The 19,174-nt window shown below is 34.9% G+C and overlaps 1 protein-coding gene across 7 annotated transcripts in view; it reads left to right on the top strand.

The window, feature by feature from the left end:
* Positions 1 to 19,174, top strand: part of SLC38A9 (solute carrier family 38 member 9) — an 82,525-nt gene that overhangs the window by 38,055 nt on the left and 25,296 nt on the right. For 6 of the 7 annotated variants that reach the window (XR_001430288.3, XM_015072553.3, XM_015072552.3 and 3 more), the window contains 7 exons: positions 282 to 403; positions 541 to 604; positions 835 to 928; positions 2,691 to 2,861; positions 5,396 to 5,455; positions 8,595 to 8,789; positions 10,780 to 10,887. Coding sequence is in view for 6 of the 7 variants with exons in the window: in XM_015072553.3 (XP_014928039.1) it covers positions 282 to 403; positions 541 to 604; positions 835 to 928; positions 2,691 to 2,861; positions 5,396 to 5,455; positions 8,595 to 8,789; positions 10,780 to 10,887 (814 nt within the window). In the remaining variant the exon portion in view is untranslated. The remainder of the gene's footprint in view (positions 1 to 281; positions 404 to 540; positions 605 to 834; positions 929 to 2,690; positions 2,862 to 5,395; positions 5,456 to 8,594; positions 8,790 to 10,779; positions 10,888 to 19,174) is intronic. The other variant, XM_027041861.2, reaches the window with a different exon arrangement.

Raw genomic sequence — 19,174 nt, 5'->3', positions numbered from 1 at the left:
TTATTTCTCATGCAAATAAAGAGAAAAATATTTTGGCAGTTGTGTATTTTTAAGAATTCATTCTCATTTCACACGAACGGTTTATTATATTCTTGAAACTCTTTTCCTTTAGATCTACTATATTTGGAAAGTATTTTTTATGTTAATAAATCAGAAATACGTGTTTGTTTGTTCATGATACTTAGAAATGTGTCTAGAGTCAGGTAATCTGATGTATAGAAAATATCCTGTTTTGCACATTTACTGGTTCTAACATTTCTCTGTGTTTCTTCTCTTACTAGATTGCTCCAGATCATGTAGTTCCAGCTCCAGAAGAGTGCTATGTATATAGTCCATTGGGTTCTGCTTATAAACTCCAAAGTTACACTGAAGGATATGGTAAAAACACCAGTTTAGTAACCATGTGAGTAAACTTAATTTTTGGAGCATTACTTAAACTATAAATAAATGAAAATTACTGGTTATTTTAATTTTTGTCTTAATTAAGATATTTGAATAGTTAAACTCCATATTTTTACTGCTGTTACTCTGTGTTTTCAGTTTTATGATTTGGAATACCATGATGGGAACATCTATACTAAGTATTCCTTGGGGCATGAAACAGGTAATATAATTTTTCAGCATACTTTTTGCCTGAATTTTTTTCTCTTCATATTGTAAGCTTTATAATAAAGGTTTTAATAAATCTACGTAAAATTTATTAAAGAAAATAGGTAATTATACTTAATTTTACATTGTCAGGTTTTTATCATAATTGTTTAAAGTAACATAATATGGTTGCATATGAATTTATTCTAACATGATATATGTTGTTCTTTTTGTGTTTTTAAACAGGCTGGCTTTACTACTGGAATGTGTGTCATCATGCTGATGGGCATTTTAACACTTTATTGCTGCTATAGAGTAGTGAAATCACGAGCTATGATATGTAAGAGTTTGCCATGATAAAAATAGAGTAGCTATTTGGGTATTAATAAGTATTTCCTGTTACAGTAGATCATTAATGTGTACATTCCATGTGTGTGTTAACTATTTTGTGCCTAAAGATTTACTTGTCTTATTCATAGCATTCAGCTGAACTGATATGTCAGTGAATTAGTGACTGCCTTTAAATTCAGAGAGGTTTGTAATTCTTTGCAGAATGCATTTACTTTGGTGCTAATTTCCTCATAAGAATAATTTTAAAGGTCATCTTTTAAAAATAAAGTCTTTTTCAGAACTAAATTGAGAATTCTATGATTCTTAACAGTTAATGGTAACTTTTGATCTATCCCTACCAAGAGATCTAAATGTTGGAATTCCCTAAAACTAGAAAATGTAACTAGAAAAATATGAAAATATGAACGTGTCCTTTGTAGTGAATTTGCAAAGTTTATTTATACATTGCCTCTATTCATCTATAAATTCTGGATCAGAGAAATACCATTTTACATTGTTTTAAAATAGTTTAGGACTGAAATAGACATATATTGTTTCAGTGAATCTTAGCAATTCTAAGTCAAGAGACCAGATTTTGCCTTCAATTTTTTTTGGTGGGGAGGGGGTCTCTTAAGCACTGGTATATTTTCTCTTAATTTTATTATTTATTTATCCCATTCCCATTTATCCACAAGTCTCTTGGTGTTCTTATAGATCTGCTAAATGCTATATATGATGTAAGCATTAGCCTTTTAGCTGTTATTTCATGTCAATTTCTTTTCCATTCAACAATTTAATGGCTTTAGTGTTATATGAGTTTGTTTATATCTGCCTGTCTTTTCCATTATAATTTCTTTCTTCATTTGATAGAAAAGGGTAACCTTTCAGTGTCTGTTTTTACATTGTCTTCTAACTTTTCTGTTATTTAATTTTTTAATTCTTAGCTCAATTGTCTGAAATTATCATGTGGTATAAAGTATGACTCAGGAAAATTTTATTCCATACTGTTATTTAAGTATGCCAAATATTGCTGGATAATATCTTCTGACTCTCACTGATGATTTTGTCTAGCCTTGATTTATCATTTGTTTTTATTAATTATGTAATATGATACTATAATCTATTTCTTATATTATCTATACTGTTTCATTGATCTATATTTCTTTTTTATGTGTTCTGTAGTTTTTTAAGTTTTTTATATGTTTTATTTATTTTTGAGAGAGTGAGAGGCAGAGCATGAGCAGGGGAGGGGCAGAAAGAGAGGAAGACACAGAATCCAAAGCAGGTACCAGGCTCTGAGCTGTCACCACAGAGCCTGATGTGGGGCTTAAACTCATGAACTGCATGATCATGACTTGAGCTGAGGTCAGACGCTCAACCAACTGAACCACTCAGGCGCCCCTTAATTTTTTTTTAATGTTTATTTATTTTTGAGAGGGAGAGTGAGAGAGAGATCATGCACGAGTGGGGGAAGGGCAGAGAAGAGTCAGAGGATCCAAAGCGGGCTCTGTACTGGCAGACAGAGCTCAGTGTGGGGCTCAAACACACAAAGCATGAGATCATGACCTGAGCTGAAGCTGGATGCTTAACTGACTAAGCCATCCAGGTGCCCCTGTTCTATAATGTTTTTATATGATTTAATATCTAATATTTGGTGGTGGAATATTCTTAATATTTTGTTAAATATTTTGAGTTAATTGAGGGAACACAAATTATGATTATGGGATATATGATTAACATCTAATTTTATTCTTTCTTTTATGTTTATCTAGCATCAGTGGATACCACTACCTGGGAATATCCAGATGTCTGCAGATATTATTTTGGCTCCTTTGGACAGTGGTCAAGTCTCCTTTTCTCTTTGGTGTCTCTTATTGGAGCAATGATAGTTTATTGGGTGCTTATGTCTAATTTTCTTTTTAATACTGGAAAGTTTATTTTTAGTAAGTATCTATATCTTTAACATTAGTTACTTTTAGATACAGTAACTATTGAAATGTTTTAGTTTCAGCCTTAAATTCTGGACTTGGGATAAATAAAGCAAAAAGTCATTTTGTAATTCTGAAAAATATAGTTGATTCAGTTTGTTTTAATATCACAGATATACTTTTTATCCATTGTAAACTGTATATATATTTGTGCTTTCTATGTAAAAAGGATAAGGGACCTTTTTTGCCCCCTAGGTACAAATTTTTTCCCCCTTGGGAGCAATATTTTTTCCACTGAAAAAACATGATCTATGCTTATATCCACTCTGCACCCCAATTAATTACTATCATATATACAATTCTCTTTTTTACATAGAATTTAAATTCATAGAAACACGTAAATCTTAGCCGTATAATTTTGACAAATGAATACATCCATGTAACCCACACCCCCTTCATTGAAACCATTCCATCTTCCTAGAAAGTAGTGATAATATTTTTTTATTATAAAAATTCAAGTTATTTGTTGCTATTATAAAAGAACATAATTAATTTTTAGATGTTTATCTTGAATCTAGCAGATGTGTTGAACTCTTACTGATGCTAATTTTGTAGATTCACTTTGGATTTTCTGTTAAGATAGTTACCTCCTCCATGAGTAATGAAAACTTCCTAGCCAGTTATTACTTTCTAAGTGATTCATATGTGTATACATACATTTGTATTTATGTATGCCATACCCTTATATTTATATATGTATATACATACAAACACATGCAACATATATATGTGTATATATATATATGTATATATATATTACATACACACACATATATATAGACATGCTTATCTTTTTTAAAGTGTAAAGTTGTATAGATGCAGTGCTGGTAGACATCCTTATATTGTTCCTGTGGAAATCTTTCTGATGTTTCACCATTAAATATTATGTTTGTTGTGGGATATTGGTTACACCCTTTAGCTGCTTAAAGATGTTCCTGCCTATTATTTTCTTAAGCAGTTTTATTCATGTGTGTTGGATTTTATCAGATGCTCAATAATCTTGAGATGATCATAAAACTCTTCTTTAAATTGTTAATATGGTGAATTAAATGAATACATTTTGTAGTATTTAAGTCATTCTTAATATTCTGTTATAAACTTAGTTTAACAGTCATGATGTGTATTTTTTAATTGCTTACTGGATTCAGTTTACTTTTGAAAGGAGTGTGGCTACTGTTTTATTTAGGACCTTTGTGTCTTTTCACAAGAGATATTACCCTGTGTGTGTGTGTGTGTGTGTGTGTGTGTGTGTGTGTGTGTATTTTTTTTTTTTTCTTTTCTCACACTGTCCTTGTTGAGACTTAGGGCTGCTGTAAAAATTACCGTGAACTCTTTGGCTTAAAACAAGAGAAATTTATTCTCAGAGTCCTGGCAACCAGAAGTCCAAAATTGAAGTGTCACTAGGGCTCCACTCCCTTTGAAGCCTTTAGGGAAAGCTCCTTCCTTGCCTCTCCTAGCTTCTGGTGAAGAAGCCATAAAATTCATTTATGGCTTACCCTAACCAATACAACCTTATCATCACTTGATTATATCTGCAAAGACCCTGTTTCCAAACAAGATCACATTCTAAGGTTCCTATGGGCATGGATTTGGGGGGAGACTCTTCAACCTAGTATACTCGGTATCAGGGTTTTACTAGCCTTATTTAAGTCTTTGGCATCACGACGTATATAAAGAGTGATAACTTCCAATCTTATCACTAATAACCCTTGAAGATAGCATAAAAACCTAGAGCACTAAACTCCTCCTTTTATCTTGAGAAGCATACAGTGGAAGTGAAAATGAATAATTCACATACTTAACTTTATGACCTGAAAATCTAATCCAACATTTTTATCATCACTTTTTAATGCTTATTAAGATTATAAAAAATTAATATCAAACAGAATAAAGTAACAAGAAAACACATTCTTTACCCATTCTCTCATTAACTATAGAATAATATGAATGCTCAGATATCTGCATATGCTTTTAACTTTGCTACTTCCTTTGGTGTAATTTAGTGGTTCTTGTGAGTAATAATTACTGTATAACCGTCAGTCTATAAAAGCATGTAGTATACTTTCTAAAAACTTTAAGTGGTTCTCCTGATAAGCTTGGCTATTATAAGTGTTGGTTTTCCCCTTCTTTATATAAGGTGTAACTATACTTACATATAAATTAGTGTGAGTATAAGAAAACATTTGTACAGTTTGATTCCAGGGCTTTAACTAAATTCTGCCTTGTGGCTAGATTTTTTTTTTTTAATCCTCAATCATGTGAAAATTTTCCATAGTGAGAACTCTGAAGTCAATGGCATCATTTCTATAAGTACAGAAAACTGACAAAGGCGAAGCTGTGTTAACAATGAAGCAGTCTTTGTTCCTTGTACTAGGTGTATTACCCCATGCTAGATCTTAAAAGATTTTTATAGATCAAAGATTTTAGAGGGTGATCAGTTTAACATCTTTTATTTGGTATTAAAATGTATTTTTTTCTCTAATTTTTAGATTTTATTCATCACATTAATGACACAGATGCTGTACTGAGTACCAATGATAGCAACCCGGGTAAGTAGCTTAGAATTTGAAGCTTAGCTTGTTTTTGTTTTGTTTTGTTTTGTTTTTAATGTTTATTTATTTTTGATTGAGAGAGTGAGAGAGAAAAAGAAGGAAAGTACATGCATGAGTGAGGGAGGGGCAGAGAAAAAAGGGGACAGATGATCTGAAGTGGCTCTGAGCTGACAGCAGAGAGCCTGATGTGGTGCTCAAACTCATGAACCGCTGCCAGATCATGGCCTGAGCTTAACCAGCTGAGCCACCCATGTGCCCCTGTTTTGTTGTTTCAAGTTTATTTATTTATTTTGAGAGTGAGAGGGAGTGGAGGAAGGGGAGAGAGAATCCCAAACAGGCTCCATGCTCAGCATGGAGCCCAACATGAGGCTTGAGATCACAACTGTGAGATCATGACCTGAACCAATATCAAGAGTCAGATGCTTAACCGACTGAGCAACCCAGGCGCCCCTTAGCTTGTTTTGTTTTGTTTTGTTTTTAATTTTCTACTTCACTTCAAAACGGATTTAAGGTAGAATATATTGCTTTACCTTAGGTAAATAATTAATGTAATATCATTATCATTATGTTAACTGAGCCACTATTAAATTTTCAGCAACTGGTGTCTTTAAAAAAAAACAAACTCCATAAAACATTGTGTTAATGTAAGCTAAACAAGGTTGAGTTCATATTATGCAATTCACAATTGTAACTAACATCTATAAAATCCATATTTGCCTATAAATAGTTAATACTTGTTTTTAAGAGCCTCTATCTCTGCTAATTGTTTCAGAAGTCTAAAAGCATAGTTCTCAGTTTGTAAAATTTTTTAGATGTTTATTGTATTAGTTACTAATATTTAAGATACACAAAACTGTATGCTACAGAATAATTAATTTCCTGATAATGAACAAAGGTTAGTAAATATATACAGAAAAATAAATTGAAGGCTTAGCAAAAATATCTTAATTTCTTAGAAAAGTTTCCTTCAATTAATTTATTTACAAGAAATCTTTGTAGCATGTGGGTTTATTCATGATGGCAGTCACAGGGAAGGTGAATAACAAAGCTATGATAACCTTGTTAACAGTCTCACTGTTAAACTTGTACATCACCTAAGGCTTTTATGTATTTAGATTTCAGAGATACCAAATTGATACAATTTTTTTAAAGTTTTTATTTATTTTGAGAGAGAGAGGAAGAAAGAGAGAATCCTAAGCAGGCTCCGTACTGTCAGCACAGGGCTCGAACTCACAAACTGTGAGATCATGACCTAAGCAAAATCCAGAGATGCTTAACTGACTGAACCACCCAGGAGCCCCCAAGATGATAACATTTTGATGGCTGAATGCATTGATCTCTGAGAAGACAGTTCATTCAATATATATTTTTTAAGCCTGTGTCAGGAACTGTTCTAGACTTTGGGGATGTAGGAAACAGGCAAAAGTCTCTCTCATGAAGCAACCATTTCAGTATTTACTATTCAGTATCTTACTTTGCTCTTTAATTAAACCTATTAACCTGTATTTTGTTAACACTAGCAAATGAGTGAGTGAAGTACCAGCTTTTTTCTGGACACGCACACACACCTTTGAATAATTATCCTAAAATATTTTGGTATAATTTTAAAACCTCTTCATACACTGATGATTTCAAGAACACCATCAGCAAAGTTTACTTTGCATAGTGGTATGTTGATACTAGCACTTCCTGATTCATCTGCTTATTTTGAAGAATGTATTAAATAGTAAGAGTATGAAATAGTCCATCTCAGTTAATATAAAATTACAGCTGGCATTTTTGGATACTTACTGTGTAGCAGGCATTAGTCTAAATGTTGTACAGTACCTCTTTGCTTCACTCTCTAGGTGCAGAAACCAAGGAAGGCACAGTGAAACTAATGACTTGCCCAAGGTTACATAAGTATTAAGTGACAGAGTCACGGTTCGTTATTTAGTCAATTTATCTCCATAGCCTGTGCTTTTTACCACTGTAATTACTAGCACAAGAAAAATTCAAGTTAATTTACTTCTGTCCAGACATAAAAGAAAAAAATACATGTTGAAATGCTGACTAAGTAGGGACAATGGGTGCCTCAGCAGTTGAGCATCCAACTTTGGCTCAGGTCATGATCTCACAGTTCATGAGTTTGAGCCCCACATTGGGCTCCCTGCTGTCAGCACAGAGTCTGCTTCGGATCCTTTGTCCCCCTCTCTAGGCCTCTCCCCAGCTGTGCTGTTCCTCTCTCTCTCAAAAATAAAATAAACATTAAAAAAAATAAAAATGCTGACTAAGCAAGAAGACTAAGTGTTTGGCTTTGGCATGCCAAGAAACAGATAGAGAATAAAATTAAAAACAGAACTTAAAATGAATGTATCATTTTCTCTTTGACTAGTAATGAGTATGAATGTTGCTCAGTAGGAGTATTTTTCACCAGCATTAAGAGTTCTTTTAAAAAGAGCTGATTATTAGGAAAAGTACTATTGTGAAAATAGAAACACAGAATGATGTGTATTGTCTCTCCTCAACAAAAGAAATTACCATTTGAAGATCAGTGTTAGGAAAAATGTTTCATTCAATTCCCACTTCTCTGGATATCATCTAGGCTCTTAGGCTGCTGTAAAATGTGATAAACTTATGGGAGAATTATCCCAGATTGCTGGAATTCAAGGATTCTTAAGCTATAACCAACAATTCAGTGTTGGAAATACTGTCAGCTGTTTCAATGATGTCCACTTTTTATTCCAACCCGATAGATTTTGTTAAAAGAAACCTGCTCTTTGGCCTTTGTGTGGGTTATTAACATAAAAGTAACAAATCACCCTCAATATTTCTTACATCATTGTATAAATGAGATCAAATACCATTCATCCCAAAATTTTCTCTCTGGCAATGGAACCAAAGGATAGTTGGTGGGATATTTTATAGCTTCCCATACAAATTAAGGATATACCTCAGAATTGTCTAAGATTTTACCACCTTTAATTGTTTGCAGATAAAAGAGTCCTATCCTATATCTAAATATAACCCTCCATTTTTTCCAGAAAGGGAAACTTTATATTCGTGAGACAAGTTGAGGTTGGTAGAACAAGTGTCAGTCTTTTGGGATACTCATTGTCTGTTCTTTGTGGTCTTATCTGATGCTTTCCTGTTGCAGTGATTTGTCCAAGTGCTGGGAGTGGTGGCCACCCTGACAATGGCTCTATGATTTTCTATGCCAATGACACAGGACTGCAGCAGTTTGAAAAGTGGTGGAATAAGTCTAAGACAGTGCCCTTTTACCTCATAGGGCTCCTGCTGCCACTGCTCAATTTCAAATCTCCTTCATTTTTTTCAAAATTTAATATCCTAGGTAAGCCAAGGCATTGTGTTATAGAGCTTCTGTGTAGTGGAGTACATGTTGGATTCTGTGAATACTGTCTGGCTGGGGAGTTACCCACCAGGCCTGTTCATCTATGTTCAATTTGTTCATTTGTATGTTACCCTGCTTTTTGGTTTTCTTTGTGGAGTTTGGCCCAGAGGAAAATGTAGATGACCATTTTAAGTCCAAGTTCTTTTTTTTAAAGATGAGTTACTGGATTTCCTGTTCTATCCTTACTGAAACACTATTCCTCATTTCTTCTGTGGGTACAATTAGAGGAAACATTAAGATTTCAGGAGGAGAGATCCATACTGGATATTATAGGAATTCTCAATCCTAAGGATTGGAATCATTAGAACTTACTAAGGGAGGTTATGGAATATTTTTTTCCTACAGTTTCTATTTAAAAGTATAGCACAGAATTATCACCTTCCAACCTGGGATATCATTTTTTATCTAACTCAACCTGCCCAGCTTTATTCTGCTTTTGCCATCCTCCTCAGTGATTTCTCTCTACTGGAGAGAAAAGGCCTCTTTAAAGGAAGAGACTTCTTACTGTGAGCCCTGTTTTACGGAAATTTCTGAAATCACTGAAGAAATTTCAGAAATTTTAGCATCGTTAAAGGAATGTTTTCACATTTTTTTTTTTTTTTTTGCAGCACTTTTGCAACACTGAGCTTTTAGACGGTGAAAGGAACCCCTAATGAAAGCTTAGATCTGGTTAGCTAAAGACAAGGATAACAGTCATAAAAAATTGATAACCCCAAATAAACCATAGGATTTCACCTCCTCCCTATAGATCTGATCTCCTGGTAGGCCCTAGAGTATAAAATAATTAGATTACTCATCACATCAAGGAGCTAGCTTTTTGAGTTTCAGAAAACCAAAGTAGGAGGTAAGGGTATTTTTCTATACCTCTCTGTCTCACAATAGGATTCACTACAAGACTGCCATAGACACCCACAGAGAATGAAAAGTTGTGGTTATATAAGCTTTGGCCTCTTTTTATTCTTTCTGAATCAGCTAATCTGCAAACCCAGAGTAGCTCATTTGTGGTTTCCTGATTTGCTTGCCGACTTTCCTATGGAACAGATCTTTAAAAGTTGGCATATAAATTTATAGAAATATTTGTTAAACAATCACAAAACTTGTAACCAGGTTGGTTATTTTCCACCTCCTTAAGGATATTTTGCTTTTGCCCTTTTTCTTGATACTCTCCCTTTTAAAACTGTAGCTTCTTTACAGAAATTTTTATCTAATTCTTAAAGAAAGAAACCTACTTGAATTCCCTGACTCTACTCCATAATGACTGGATATAACTCCTTAAAGGAGTAATTCTTTAACTTCTAGATTACCAGAAGCTGTGAATGTCCACCTCACCTTGTGTATAAATACCTATGAGTAGAATCTGTAATCTTTTCATCTGATAGGTAGTACTGCCTAGTTGAAACCTTATCCAGATACGACATCAGAGTGTTCATGGATTATTTGGCTTATCACCTTTCTCAAATAGGTTTATAATCCACAGTCACTACTTTTCTTTCTCTACTTTCTTACCATCTTTCAGTAAATACTGTGGCAGACTTTTCCTGCTTATTGACTATCTCTGATATTTCCAATACAAAGAATAAGAGTCAGTTTGATGTTGTTTTTTTCTCCTATGTAACCATACAGTTTTGTAATGAATTCTTTGCATGTATCCTCTACTTAACTCATAAATAAATTAGACAGTCTTGCCTTCTTCAGTATATGAGCCACCTTCATCTAGTTCTTAGGCCCACTATATAATGTTTTGCTTTGTTTTCTGAAAACTCACATAGCTGGTTTCTGTTCTTTAGATCACACCTGGGTTTTAGTGGGCATAATCCATGAAGGTAATAATTCTCCAAACTTTGCTGAGAATATAGAAACAAAGCCTAATTTTAAAATAGTCTGTAAAATACACAAAAATGATCAATGGTTTCTGAATTTTTTCTCACAGGCACAGTATCTGTTCTCTATTTGATTTTCCTTGTCACCTTGAAGGCCATTCGCTTGGGATTTCATTTGGAATTTCATTGGTTTATGCAAACAGAATATTTTGTACCAGGTGAGCTGTTTTGGTCAAATAAAGAATCAGTAAATTACAAAAAAATGTGACCTTTAGTTAACTATTGTTAAAGTACTGCTATCATAAAACAAATAGTGGTATTTTTTGAACGAGCACTGTTTATTAATGCTTAATATTAAGCCAAAAACAGAGATACAATTGAAATATCTCTGCTTTTCTTTCAGTTAGGAGTAACCAGGGTCTGTTGTCCTTTCTGCTTTAGAGTTGAAGTTCACTGAAGTTATAATGCAATTGAAAAATCAAGAACTCATTTTCTAGACTTTTCTGTGAAAGTACACCCTTAGAATTTCAGAGATTTAGAACCTGGTCAGTGTTAATATATGTAGATAATACTCTTCATTAACATCATTGTTCTCCTCATGGTTTTTTTTAAATTGTTTTTCAGGCTAATTAAGATGATAATTTTAAGTGTTCCCTCCCTCCTTTTTTCTCTCATGGTTATAAATTGGGAATTTCTTAAGTCACTCATTTAGAGGATTAGGAAGCAATGAATGGATAATGCTAAATGAGAGAACAGATTAAAAAATAGAAGTGAGTATTATACTAGTCTGGAAACTAATAAAGAGAAAGTAGTACAAAATCCCCTTGTTTAGAGAGACTACTTTCTTTCCATTCTTCACCTGTTAATTCAGGCAGTCTAGAATTCAAATTTATTTAGTATCTGGTGTTACTCTCTAAAGTCAGCAATTATAATTGTCTACCACTCATTCTATTTCTCTTGTTACAACATTCCTGGGTTTTCCAGGTGTATTGAGTTGGTATTTGTTGAAAGTTGTTTGTTATGGTTACTTGTTTTCAGATCATCTTAGTGCATTAGCTTCGATTCTTTTATTTCTATAAGAAGTTCATAAGTCAGTGTCAATTCGGGATAAAGGAAATAATTGGATCTTGAAAGGCATCCTTCTCTTTCAGTTTGTATTTAAAATTGAACACAGATAAAAATGGCAACATTAAGCTAGTGCTTCCATTCATTGATAAAAATAGTCCAGGATGTTTTTTTCTAAAATTAGATCCATACTCATTTATAGTAAGAGTCTTAGTGATAAATGTTTCTGCTAATGATAGGACATGAGAGAAATATGAATGAAAAAAAGAGTATAAATATTTAGAAGATGAAAAGGAGAACATATTTAAAAAGAGGTTAAGCCATTTATTTCACTTTTTTTTTTTTTTTTTTTTTGAGAGAGAGAGAGAGAAAATGAATGGGGAGAGGGAGGGGAGAGGGAGAGAGAGAAAGAATCTCAAGCAGGTTCCACACTCAGTGTAGAGTGTGACCCAGGGCTCTATCCCACAACCCTGGGATCGTGACCCAAGCCGAATCAAGAGTCGGATACATAACCAACTGAGCCACCCAGACATCCCTCACTTAATTTCACTTTTAAATGATATGAAGGGAGAATCATGAGGATTAAAGAGGCTTGTGTTAATATTTATGGTCCTGAAACTGGTTACTTTATCATGATTGAAGACTTTCTTAGGAATGAAAATATAGCATAAATCTTTTTCAGTAAATCCTAATTTAATTAAGAGTCAGGGAACTTTGGAAGGTATGACTCTTTACTGTCCTGATGAAGAATTCACATAAACTTGTATTCTGATTGAATCTTTATTTATATACTTTTGTTACTTAAACTTCCTTTCTCGATTTAGTGGATCCCATTACTCTTCTTCCTAGGTAATTAGAAAATAATGAGAAAAAAAAAATCTCCTCATGTATTTCATCCCATCCTGCCTGCCTCCAAGACTTTATTTCTGTAGTTATCCCTTCTGTCTTTTTAATCATGTATCATCAAAATTTTCCTTTACTCAATTATTCCTACCAGAATATAAATCTGTCTTTCAGTCTAAAAACAATAGCTCATATGACCCTGCATTCCCCTCTAGCTGTTGCTTCCCTTTAAAGAAAAACTCTTTGAAAGAGTTTTCTGTGCTGTTTCTACTTCTCCTTCCATTTTGCCTTGAACTCATGTCTGTTAGGCTTTTGCCCCAGTCACTCCACTGACAACCAATAACTCCTTCTCTTCCTGCTCAACCTATCAGTAGCATGGGCACATTTGGTCACTGCTTCCATCTTGAAACATTTTCTATACTTAACTTCTAAAACCCCATTTTCTCTTGATTCTTCTACATGACCGCTCTTTCTCATATTTCTGACCGGTGAATTACAGAGTTATCCAGGGTTTTACTCAAGCCTCTTTTATCTCTACTCTCATTCTCTAAGTAATAGCATGTAGTCACCTGGCTTTATATATTGTCTATATGATGACTAGTCCCAATTTTATATCTCTAGCCCAGATCTCTCCCCTGAGATCCATACTCAAATACCTACCTGCCCCTTCTACATCTCCCCTTGGATGTCCACTGGCTATCTCAAATTGAAATTTATGAAAAACAAATACTTGTTTTATTCCTCATCCACCCCCATCCCTCCAACCTGCTTAACCTGCTCTCCCTGGTTTCTGTAATTCAGAAAGTTGTAGCTCCAGTTTTCCACTTGCTCAGGCCCAAAACTTTGGAGTCATACTTGACTGTTCTTTTTTTTTTCCCCACCCTACATGTCTGCAAAGCATGTCAGCTGTACTTTTAAAATAAATCAGGGGCGCCTGGGTGGCTCAGTCGGTTAAGCGGCCGACTTTGGCTCAGGTCATGATCTCATGGTCCGTGAGTTCGAGCCCCGTGTCGGGCTCTGTGCTGACAGCCCAGAGCCTGGAGCCTGTTTCAGATTCTGTGTCTCCCTCTATCTCACACTCCCCCGTTCATGCTCTGTCTCTCTCTCTCTCAAAAATAAATAAACGTTAAAAAAAATTTTTTTAAAGAAAATAAAATAAATCAAGAATCTGACTACTTTTTTTTTTTTTTTAACGTTTATTCCTTTTGGAGAGACAGAGACGGAGTGTGAGGGAGGAGTGGCAGAGAGAGAGAGACAGAGACAGAATCTGAAGCAGGTTCCAGGCTCCGAGCTGTCAGCACAGCTGTGCGGAGCTCAAACCCACAAATTGTGAGACCATGACCTGAGCCAAAGTCAGACGCCCAACCAACTGAGCCATCCAGGTGCCCCAGAGAATCTAACTACTTCTTACCATTTCCACCAAAAAGAATTGTGTCAAGATGCTAATTTCTCATCTGGATTTTTATAGTAGCCTCTTAACTAGTCTCACCCTTTCTACTCTGTCTCCCCTTCAGTAGTCTTGTTCTACCCCTAGCAGCCAGAGTGATGTTTTTAAAACACAACGTCCATAAGCCTCTAACGGTTTCCCTTCTCATTCAGAATAAAGCAAGTCTTTATCATAGTCTTGGTCCTATATGATCTGACTCCTGGCTTTCTCTCTGCTATCATTCCCTACTACTCTCCTACTTATTTAGTCTACTCCAGCCACACTGTCTTCCCTGCTGTTCCACAAGAATGGCAAGCACGCTTGTGTCCCCAAGTCCTTGCACTGTTAACTGTGTACACAATGCCCTTGTCTTTTCGCAGGTATCCATATGGTTAGTATCATTAGAGAGGACTTCCTTGGCTTCCTGCCCACTCCCACCTCTACCAAATCTTATATGCAAATATTCCTGGTCATCTATATCTTTTAAGTTCTTAATTCTGATACGAATTGGCATATTAAGGGGTATCTGTTTTTCTAATCTATTTGGGTCCTGAGTTTCAGATAGAAAGTAGCAGAAGTTAAGATAACAAACATTTCTAAAAATTTATTTTATTTTATTCTAAAAATTTATTTGTTTCTTAAATTCAGAGATTGAAAGTTCACTTGGTAAGGAATACCTGTATTTTTTTTTAACCTGTGTATCTGTCTCCCTTAAGAAGAATATTAGCTCCTGAGAAAAGAAATGTTTCTTTGTTTTTGTTTTCTATAATTCTTTATTACTATTGTACCCCCAAGGCCTATAATAATTCCAAGGGCATAGTGAGTAGTCACTAAACAATGTTGAATGAATAAATGTGTTTATCCCTACTCCTCCCTAAATGTCATTAAAACAACAGTAAAGAAGTAACAAACAAAGGGGACTGTAGAAGAGACAACAGCAGGCAAGAAATAGCAACAGATTATTAGATGCTGGCAAACTGAAAGATGGTTAGACTGACAGCAAAGTAGACAAAGCTGAAATGTAAGTACCTATAGAGAGGGATTCCACTACAGAGGAAGCCGTTTTGAGCTACACATTGAAACCCTCAGTATTTGAAGGTTTTTGGGTCACTCACAAAGCAAGAGTAAGGAAAAGGGCCTAAAATGGATAGAATTCCCTGAAAGTTTACATCAGGAGTAGTTGTATTATAAACCCATTTCCTCCTCAACCTAGCAAGAAATGGAAGACTGAATAGTCAGGCTCAGAACTCAGGCTCTCCAAATACAACAAAGGGTGGAAAAAAGGCTCTAGTCTGAAAACAGGGACTAAGTGAAAGTGTATATGCTGAATGGTGAGAAGGTCCTCCCTCCCTGTACCCCTCCAATTCTCTTCTCTTTACTCTTTGGCTCCCAGAATGCTGACAACATAGAATAACAAAGGATTCTCCTCTGTAGAAACTGACAAACCCAAGAGGAAAGACCTAGAGTCTTGGATATTTGGGTTCTCCCAAAAAAATGGCAAGTACCTTGCTTGTATCAGACCATTTAGATCTTTACTAAGTATACATTTTTTTAGTGCTTCACTTTTAAATATTAAACAATAGATGAAGTTCACTAGATATTTGTGGAAAACCTCTTACATGAAAACAAAACTGGGGCAAGAGGGAGGACCTTGAAGGGACAAGAAGAATAAGAGGGAACAAAAGAAAAAACTTTCAAAAAATTACCTTCTCAAAGTGACACAAGACAGTGATATATCCATGAAATAGTATTTGGATGCCAAGGAAGGAAAAAAAGGAGGTACCTTGGTCTTAGAAACCAAAAATATAGTAGATGGGGCGCCTGGGTGGTTTAGTCAGTTAAGTGTCAGACTCTTGATTTTGGCTCAGGTCATGAACTCATGGTCCTGAGATTAAGCCTTGTGTTAGGCTCTGAGCTGAGTGTAGAGTGTACCTAAGATTCTGTCTCCTCCCTTTGCCCCTACCCCACTCTTATGTGCGTGTACACACACACACACACACACACACACACACACACACACACAAACACTCTCTCTCTCTCTCAATCTTTCTCTCTCTCTTGCTCTTTTTCAAAAAAAAAAAGAAAGGAAAAGAAAAAGAAACCAAAAATATAATGGAAATTAAGAATGCAAAGAAAATTTGGAAGATAAAGCTAACTTCCCAAAATTATATTAGAAATCATGGATGTATGGGAGGAAAAAAGGGAGAGAAGAAGGAGGGAAGGAAGCAAGGAAGGAAAGGAAAGAAGGAAGGAAGGAAAAACAAAAGATAAGAAAATTAGAGCATTAATCCAGGTAGCCCAATAATGAAAAATAGTTCCATAGAACAAAGAATATGAAGGGGGAAAAAATTATCAAAGAAATAATTGAACTTTCCTGCAAACTGAAAAACATGAGTTTCTAGATGTACAGGACCCAAAGTGCCCAGCACTGTGAATGAAACCCATACCAGAGCATATCATCATAAGATTTTAGAACACCACAGATAAAGAGAAGACCCTGAAAGCTTCTATGGATGAAGGATAGGTCTGTAAAAAAGGTCTGGGTTCAGAATAGTATCAGACTTTAATAACTCCAAAAGCTAGAAAAGTGTCATAAAGGTCTCAGAATAAATTATTTTAACCTAAAATTTCAAATCCTACCATACCCGCACTGAAGTGGTAGAGTACAATAAAGCTATTTTCAGAAAGTAAAGTCTCACAAAATTTTACCTTCCATGCACTCTTTCTCACAAAAACTGCAAAATGTGCTCCACCAAAAAGCAGTAAATTGCAAACTCCTCTGAGTGGCAGTGAAGGGATATCCTAGGAAACAGCTGTGCAGCAGGCCTAGTGAGCACCCTGCCCAGACCACAGCAGCAGACAGAGCACCCCAGGAAGCAATTTTTCCAAAAGGAAAATGAAATGGAAAAGATTGTTTGATGTGTTGTGTGGATAGAGTGGGTAAAGTTTTACCATTCTTCTGGAGAGTTTGGGAAAAAATTAGTGTTAACTAGACAGGCAACCAAAAAGTAAAAACCTCCATATCTCCATAAAAACAGGCCAACAAAAGTATTTTTATGTAAGAAAACATAATAATAACTGAATAGTACAGAATAACCATGAAAATTAAAACACTGAATATTGATTTTGTAAAATCAAAATTTGAATTGTGATTATATGGAGGGGTTAGAGATGGGAAAATGTGAGTGATGGTAGTAATAGAAAAGGACTAAAGTCTTCAGGTAGAAAAGCAATGGATTATGTCTAAAATTTAAAAAATAAGGGAAAAGGAATATAAGCATATTAAAAATAAGTTATAATTAGTTACCTCTAGGAAACAAGATTTAGGATGGAAGGTATGAAGCAAGAGAATACTGTTTTTTTGTTGGGAGCCCTGTAATACTATTTAACTTTTAACAATTAGCACACATTTAAGACTGCTGTCAAGAATACATTTTAACAATGAAAACCTATTAAATGGTTTGGAACTGATTTCACAAAGATTTCAGACACTGATATTCAAGGATTATGGGGTGATTGTCCATTTGATAGCAGCATTGTGTTCATATGCAACCAGAAAAAAATAATTTTCTAACTACATATGATTTAAATAGTTTTGTTATTAATGTTATTAGAGGCAGACTGCATTCTACCGTGCATTCATTGATGCTTAATAATGTCTCCAAACATAATGGAATTTTTCTTTTCATATTTTTAATGTGTAGGCCTTACCATTTTTTTGTTTTTGCTTTTGAACTTTTTATTGAAGCATAACATACACATATAAAAGTGCACAACTCATAAGTATACATCACAGAGAACAAACTAGATACCTAGCACCAGATAAAAAACTAGCACTCCAGAAGTCCCATTCAGTATGCCTACCAGCCACTGTCTCCCTACAGTGATAACCACTGTTCTAACTTCTAGCCCTAAAGGGGGTTGTCTGTTGTTTTTTTAACATCACGTAAAAGGAATATAGAACATACATTCTTTTGTGTCTGGCTTCTTCCAATCAACATTTTACTGTGATACTGATCCATATTATGTCTGTTGTAGTTCATTCATTCTCATTGGTATCTTACTATATAACTATACGTACAATTTGTTTTATCTTTTACTGTTAAGGGACATTTGTCTCCAGTTGTTTAGTATTATGTTTATTGCAGTACTCTATTCTCCTACATATCTTTGATGAAAATATGCCAGCTTTCTCTTGAGTATTAACCTAGGAGTGGAATTGTGAGGTCAGAGGGTATGCGTATACTCTGCTTTGGTAGATATTACCAAATGGCTTTCCAAAATGGTTGTACATTTAAATGGGTGAAGTGCATATGAATTATATATCAGTAAAACTGTTGAAAAGAATTTCAGGGTTTTTTTCAAATGTTTATTTTAGAGAGAGACAGGATGAGCAGGGGAGGGGCAGAGAGAGGGAAACACAGAATCTGAAGCAGGATCCAGGCTCTGAGCTGTCAGCACAGAGCCTGACACCGGGTTTAAACTCACAGAATACAAGATCATGACTTGGTACAAAGTTGGACACTTAACTGACTGAGCCACCCAGGTGCCCCTCAGGTTTTTAGGAAAGATGCTCAAAAAGAGTTTTTGTTGGCTAATTGGAAAAAGCTGGATATTTATTCTAATTTGACAAACAACACTGGTATCACCTGACATAGTTAGAAAAGGATCAGCTAACAAGTTGCTTCAGGAAGCATTTAATGGTAATAGGGGTTGACTGCTTTGAAAGACAGGAAAGATTAGCTATACTGAAGAGAGCTTATTGAAAACTAATAGATCTTAGCAAAAAGCAAAATCAGTTTGAAGAACAATTTAAAATCAAATTTTGACCACTGATAACAGCTGAAGTCCTTTATTCTGAATAGAAATTAATACCTCTGATTATGAGTCATACATTGTCAAAAAAGACATGGCTCACTGCCCTCCAGGAGCTTACAGTTGAGCAGTAAGACCAGTTTGTGAATTAATGATTATAATGCAGAGATATATAAAAGAGACATAATAATATAGAGAAATTTCATGTAAATAAGAATTAGAAATCAGGGGCACCTGAGGGTGGCTCAGTCAGTTGAACATCTGATTTTTGAGTTTGGCCTAGACCATGATCCAGGGTCGTGGGATCAAGCCCCGAGTCATGCTTTGCTCTCTCTTTCTCCCTCTGCCCCTCTCCC

The sequence above is a fragment of the Acinonyx jubatus genome, chromosome A1 (assembly GCF_027475565.1).
Source record: "Acinonyx jubatus isolate Ajub_Pintada_27869175 chromosome A1, VMU_Ajub_asm_v1.0, whole genome shotgun sequence".
Taxonomy (NCBI): domain Eukaryota; kingdom Metazoa; phylum Chordata; class Mammalia; order Carnivora; family Felidae; genus Acinonyx; species Acinonyx jubatus.
The sequence above is the reverse complement of the archived record's forward strand: the minus strand, read 5'-3'. Positions and strand labels throughout refer to the sequence as shown.